Source organism: Berghia stephanieae, chromosome 5 (genome assembly GCF_034508935.2).
Source record: "Berghia stephanieae isolate SIO BIC M18660-M18661 chromosome 5, UCSD_Bste_1.3, whole genome shotgun sequence".
Classification (NCBI taxonomy): domain Eukaryota; kingdom Metazoa; phylum Mollusca; class Gastropoda; order Nudibranchia; family Aeolidiidae; genus Berghia; species Berghia stephanieae.
The window spans coordinates 65000500-65007999 of NC_088364.1; the positions used below are offsets into that span (position 1 = coordinate 65000500).

General features: G+C 38.8%; 1 protein-coding gene across 9 annotated transcripts in view; it reads right to left on the bottom strand.

Annotated features, from left to right (window-relative positions):
• The window catches only part of LOC144973409 (short transient receptor potential channel 7-like), a 279226-nt gene that overhangs the window by 29551 nt on the left and 242175 nt on the right, over window positions 1-7500 (bottom strand). For all 9 annotated transcript variants that reach the window (XM_078915835.1, XM_078915839.1, XM_078915834.1 and 6 more), the window contains one exon: window positions 5361-6014. In XM_078915835.1, the coding sequence (XP_078771961.1) occupies window positions 5361-6014 (654 nt within the window). The remainder of the gene's footprint in view (window positions 1-5360; window positions 6015-7500) is intronic.

Sequence of the window (7500 nt, forward strand, 5' to 3'; positions counted from 1 at the left end):
AACCGAACAGAATTAAGGGCTAGATTTAACATTGTTGTATGAACAATATTTAGCGTTGGTTTGAGATTATTTCCATTAAAACAATTAGTTTGGGTCACCAGACCTGCAAAAAAGTACGCGTCGTTTGGGTCAATAGAATGGAATGACGTTTACTTATTTGCACGACTGTTAGCCCAAAGTGTCATCGTCCAAGTTGTTGTAATTGAAACACTTACTCTCAAATGAACGTAAAATAGTATCCATTACAACTCTGTTAAAACAAGCCCATATTAACTGCGTCCGGTTATCAGACCTAATAATTATACGCTCACGTCGGACATAGAATGGTCTCCAACCTGTGAAAAAGTCCAGCTTAAAACATAGAAATATAATATATATGAGTTTAGGCACTTCAAAATGAAGAGAAAGAAATCTTATCACATTTTATGGGTGTTTTACAGAGGAATGATTTACAAGAGGATTGAAAGAAGAAACGTCATCTATTGTTATCCCTGTTCTATCATACTATAATTATTGATGATAGCCCAAATGTACTGGACAAAGGATTGGGAAGGGGGGATGAGGGGGGGGGGGGTATACCGAGGCTTTTGGTCATTGGGTGAGAAGATAAATGTGACCCGCCGTTTCAAAATGGTAATGTGTCGGAATGAATCGGACCAGGATAAGTGAATAGTGATGTTATGCGTTTAGATAAAACAATCACACCATCCGCCATCCGGATATAATCCACCAACACATAAGAACCTTGTGCGATTATAGTCTTATTGATATAATTTAGTAATAATTAATCAACAAAATGGTTGTCTAAAAACAATAAAAATGAGTTGAGTGGCGTCAATTTTGTTCAATTTCTATAGAGATAAACCGATTAGTAAGAGAACCTTAGAAGTTTTTGCAATGCAAAATTGCATATAAATCCTTAAATTAAAGATTAATGAAAAGACCATTATCTATCGAAATTCTGGAACAGATGGCGCCTTTTTTATACATAATCTGAAACGAGATTCGCAGATTCCTGCCAATATTGCAATGACGAATTGCGCCGTGGAACGTTCGCACCACGTATGAAGCAGGAAAAAGCTCTCAAGTTGTGACTGAGATGAGAAGATACAGACTGCATATACTTGGAGTAAGCGAAACCCACTGGAAGATCAAGGGGAAGGCCCCGAGGAACATGGAGAAGAATTAAAGAAGCTGATATACAGAGAAGTGGTAAGACCTGGAATGAGATAAAAAAGTTAGCTCGGGATAGAGAAGGATGGAAACTGTTTGTCTGTGGCCTATACCCTGACCCAGGGTGAAAAAGGAAATGATGATGATGATGATGATGATGATGATGATGATGATGATGATGATGATGATGATGATGCGTACTTCAAAATGTGTTGAAACTCATTCAGGGGAAGGCCAATAATAAGATATAAGGACATTGGAAGATCAGTAACTGAATCTCACAAACCATTGGGGGTATTCAGGCACTGCAGACGATTGCTTTGGATTGACAACATTGGTTCGACTTAAAGCACGAGCTGGTGGAACCAGCCGAGGCGTCCCAGTCCGATGATAGAAATGCGAAAGTCTCATAAGTCAAGTAAGTTCAGAAATAGAAGTCATACTCCACCATAACTTGCGCTTTGATCTTGAGCTTTTATTTTTTAAAAACTAGACCTGTTATAGCGCAATATCCACTAAAGGTGCACAATGTCAATGTCCAACAGCAACACTTAACATATAGAACGAGACATGACCGCTGTTAGACGGTATTTCAGGGTTTGTTTACGACAGGTACAACGTTATTAACGGTCGTGTACTCATTTTACACATGGGTACGGTGGCAGAATGTGAGTAAAGAGCCTTTTCCAAGACTCAACTATGCGCCTAGCAAAGCTCGAACCCAGAACCTTCAGATCCGAAAGCGGTGCCATACTACTTGCCGCACACACATTCTCTCGAGAAAAGATTGACCTCTTTGTTATATAAAATTGATAAACAAAAATAAATATAACCGCTTGAAAAAAAACCCAACAAAATACCAAAGACGATTTCGGGCTCAAAAACCTTCTTCAGACAACTACATAGAAGTTACTTTAAAAATCAGGTCGACGACAGAGAAAAGTGTCGAATATTTCTCTGTGTCGATCTGTTTATTTCAATTAATTTTTCATTGTGTTTTGTTGTTAGCTGAAGAAGAGTTTGAGCCTGAAACGTTCCGTTTTTTTTTTTTGGAATTTTATATTCATTATTGCTTATTATTTTTTTACAGCTCACAGCTTCTACTGCTTCAGGGGAATAGTTGTGCTTTACAATGACCATTTCATTTGTCTTTCCAAAAGCCCAGCTAATTTTTGTATTGTCTGTTACTGCGATTCAAAGCTATCTCTCTTTCTCTCTCTCTCTCTCTCTCTCTCTCTCTCTCTCTCTCTCTCTCTCACACACACACACACACACACACACACACGCGCGCGCGCGCGCGCAGTTTAACGTTTTCTCTACTCTTTCCACTCCTGCCTCTACAAATTACCATCTTTATTTCTTTTTATGTTGTAAGGGAAAGGGGAAGGGGGGGGGGGGCGGGGGTATTTTCTTATAATTTTTTTCTGCTTTGTCTGACAGTATCACATCACATTAAAACCTTTCAGGTTTTTTATGTGCGAATAAGCGTGGTTTTAGCGCGGGGAAAGGGGGTTCCTTTGTTTTTTTTTTTTTGCCATTTGCCGTTATGCATTTGTTAGAGACTTTACAAAAACAAACTAGAACCTTTACATGAGGCAATATCCACAAAACTTGCTCAAAGCGCTTTACAAGGGGTCCTTAGCAAACAACAACACTTAACATGTAGGACGCGGCATGACGCCTGTTAGGTGATATTTCAATTTTACGAACAGAGGCAACGCTGTTGTCTGTTAACGGCCAGGTACTCATTTTACATCTTTGTACGGTGAGAGAACGTAAGTAAAGAGCCTTTTCCAATGACTCAACTATGCGCCGAGCGAGGCCCGAACCCAGGACCTTTCTATCCGAAAGTGAGTGGCATACCACTAGACTACATAGCCGCACAAGCAATAGTTATGATAAAGAGGGCAACTGTTTAAAAAAATACTCGAAGTGGTACGATGTTTTCAATACAAAGATTTCATTACATTGAGCGACCACTCACTCGACCGATAGTAATCTCATAATAGGAAATTATAACAGATTTATGATCCAAGGCAGATTGGGGGGTGCCACGCTGACTCCCCGGGATTAATCATTGATTCTTGATTATGAGGGGATGATAATGATTAGAGACTCGATCGGATTCTAGATAATGTAGGCGTTTTTCAGCGATGAGGGTAATGAGCCCAGTATAATGGGAATTGGGTGTGTGTTTGTGTGTATGTGTATGTGTGTGTATGTGTGTGTGTGTGTGTGTGTGTGTGTGTGTGTGGCAAAAGGGGAGGGGGCCAATGGACTGGAGCAATGTTGAAACCAAAAAAATAAATCAGCGATCCTCTGACGGGGTAAACTTGTAATATAAAGATATGAAAAATGAGTGTATGAAGCAGTGCTGGACGGACAAAGCAAGAAAGAAAATTACGAGAAGAAAAAAATACATCCCAAAAAATCAGTCTCTCTTGATTCCGTAAAGTAATATTCCCGGCCGATTTTATTGTTCAATGAAAAAAGCCTGGATATCGATTGAATTCAATTTCCAGTTCCTCCCGACAAAAAACCGGTTTGAGAAGATTTGTCTCATTTTGACTTTATAGTCAATTTTCTTTATCTAAATCATTCCAGCATAATACCTTTTTAAGGCTGTGGGTTACATATTTCCTACTCTGCATTGCGTCTCTTGGTTATCGAGCTCGGCGGATCGAACCTCAAGAAGTCTCGTATGTAGACTTCAGAGGTTTGATCCGTCGATCGTGAAAATCGGGACTTCAGAGCTTTGATCCGTCGATCGTGAAAATCAGGACTTCAAAGCTTTGATCCGTCGATCGTGAAAATCAGGACTTCAGAGGTTTGATCCGTCGTGAAAATCTGGATTTCAGAGGTTTGATCCGCCGATCGTGAAAATTGGGACCTCAGAGGTTTGATCCGCGGATCGTGAAAATTGGGACAAGAGGTTTCATCCGCTGATCATCGTTATTTTATCTGTTCAGTGGCAATAAGAAGTAGGAGTACCTATCTGTGTAGGAATTTATACACACATTTATTCCTGATGGGATAAAATGAGTATATTTTACTTTTCTGATTTTGCCAAAAGTCATTTATTTTTTATTTATTAAGCTTCGCCACAGGTCACTCTATCTCGGCCAATTGAATATTTATACTCTTTTTTCTTTGATCTATTTATCTGTAGAATGAACCAAAAACATCAGAGTCGATGTTCGTCATATAGGCTTATCAGAAGTAAACACAGTATAATCGTAACTCTATTTGGCATTTGTTTTCCCCTGACTCTGGGTCTAGGGTTTTTTTAAACATTTATTTGTGTTTGTGTTTGGTTATTTGTTTGATGTTTTTGAGTGTTTTATGGTGCTTTTGACACTTCAATCTTCAACTTTCAATGCCCTGTATTTATAAAAGTCCCCACGGGTCCATAATTGCAAATGTTTCATACAGATTACTTTGACGAGCGAGTGCGTTCAAAACTAACGTGAACGTTACCAAGCATTGAACTTCCGTTATGTCCGGTGGCAGGACAATCAAGTCATTTTTGTTCGTGGGAAAAGTCTGTGATTGAATATGTCAGTTCTTGTAAATGATATTATGTATTTGTGTGTGTCCATTGTATCTACATGTAGGGCGTATCTTTTCTATCTGATTTGCCTTTTTAGGTCATTTCAGCGCCAGTAAAAATGAGGAACACTTGATTGGTAAAGAATTATAGATTTACATTAGAAAGCACATGAGAAAAAAAGTAAGAGAAACGGGACTGGCTCAAAAAGGGATTGCAAGAGTAAACTATCAGTGTTCTTAGTTTGAGATCACCCAAACGTTCTATCCAGACACGAGTACAGGTCCACACTAAGAGGAATACATTCAAATGTTTACAGATCATCATATACTCAAACCAACAAATATAACAGTATATAACAGAGAGGTGATTTACAAGGGAAAAAAATCATCTCCCCAAAACCATACATTTGACGGTTTCCCTCTCAGCCAAGGACTCTGGCAAAAGCAAGAGCAAAACCAAGTAAACCCATTCCAAGAAAAAGACAGAGCAACTCAGAAAACAGATGTAGAGCGTTTAGATGACATAGTAAGTGACCTCTTGCCCATCATGGGAGGTCAAAAGACCCCATCCAGTTGCCCCGACATGATACCAAATTAAATCGGTGGATTATATAATATACTTTACATTGGCTGCTTACCTTGAATTCTTTTTCCACTTCAGCCAATTTCATCATTTCCTGTCTCAACTCAAACGTGGTCATAATGGGATCAGGACTGGACAAGGCCATGTAGGCAGGGCTAGCCAAGGCTCTGTAGGCGCTTAGCCTAGATCTGGACCGCTTTAAGGAGTCGTAATTCTGTTTGGTGACGCAATCATGACATTTACAAGATATGGGATGAGGTTTTTCGATGGTGTGGTTGCGAGAAAGAAACATCTGTATAATTTCGTGGTTGTTGTAATGAGCTGCCAAAATTAGAGGAGTAATATCCGGAGGGAACTGAGACTTCTCCTCCATCCTGAAAAACGCGTCCCCGCCACCCATGCGTCTCAGTTTGTCCTCCCCGGCCATAAAGGTAGGGTGTTCTATTATGATTTTGACGATTTTTGTCGCTCCCTTGGAGATGGCATGGAGCAAAGCCTCCTCGATGCAGTTGAAGCTGAGGTTATCCAGCAAGATTTCGATGACGTCAAGTTTCTCCGAGTCGATGGCCAAATGTAGGGCATTTCTGCCCATGTAATCCACACAGTTGACATTGAGTGAGTTTTCCACCGAGTCTTCCAGGGACTGCCGAACAATGCCCACGTCTCCGAGATACGCTGCATTAAGGAAGACTCTTTCCTCGTCTGTGAGCTGGGAATATAAATGAAGGTATTTTAATGACTCTATACATTATTTAAAAGAATTAATTAAAGGGTCAAAGTGTGAGGGGAGCGTGGGAGGAGGGGGTGGGGGGAGGTACGCCAACTATTTTTCATGATAATAAGTAGTTTACAGATTACATAATACCAATAATATATTGCAGTGAGAATGGCACTCTGTGGGATGTTAGCTGGAAACAAATTTTAAAAAAGGGTAATGTAATGATTCTATGGAAAATGTTTTAAAAAAGAACTTCAAATATTAAAGAGAGAAGGGGTACCAACTTTTAGTCATTACAACATGTGGTTTTTAGATTACTTAATACCGTGTACATATATGCAGGTCTGACATCCGAACGCAATTATGGGCCTTGTTTAACATTGTTGTAATGGACAATGTTTTGCGTCATTTGTAAAGATTTCTATTACAACAATTAGCCCATAATTAATTAGGTTATCAGACCTGCAAATAAGTGAACCTCGCTTAAATACCAATCCCAATATCTGAGGCATAATAAAGCGATGACGAGTTTCTCTTGGTCTGTGAGCTGGAAATATAAAGCGATATCTTAATGACGACAGATCTTATTTAAACGAAATAATATAAGAGTTAATGACAGAAGAACGATAAGGGTGAGTCATGATATTATGTAGTGTTTAGATTTCATATTACCCTCGTCATCGAGCGAGGTAAGCTGCTCCGAGGTCCCAGGTTTGAGAGTTTTTACCAAGATGAGGTTCACTTAAATAGATCGATATTTGAAGGGCAAGTTATCTGGCCAACTTTTTAAATATGATTTTTTCAGTGTATCGCAGTTAACCGGTCAACCCTCTCCTTACCAACCATAGGAAAATCGGCACATTCGTTACGATGAAATAACATTTTTCTCATTGGGATGTCTTTTGAAAGTCACAAAATGTGAAGACATTTTATGTTATAGTTATAAGAACTAAGCAACATCGTATATAGTATGTTCTAGTTCCCTTTGGGTTAGAGTTTTAAAGTCATATATTAGATATGTTGTGTTCTAATGACGTTTTGAGGAAAATCCATAGTATGGTCAGTAAGGAGAGAATGAAAGAAATATTCTAAAAGCTAATCATCGAATAATGAAGGGGTGAACTCTAGCAGTCAGTCATTGTATGTTGTGATTAAATATTTAATAAGGCTGTTCCATGAATAGGATATTCATACCAAAATGAATAATATAGATAGTATACACTTGGCTTTGAAGCTCACAACATTTCCATTCTGAAGTATAACTGACCAACACAAAAAATAAACTATGTGTAACCTTAAACGTTTATAGTCTGATAAATACAGTTTAGTGAGAATTACTCACAAACATGGATGGCAAAAAACAACAACAAAGGCCTGATTGACGTCATCTTCGTTCTATCTATACATTTGACACAATGACGCCACCTAGAGTGATCAAGTGAAAGCGAATTACAGTCCAATTCGTACATACTATTTA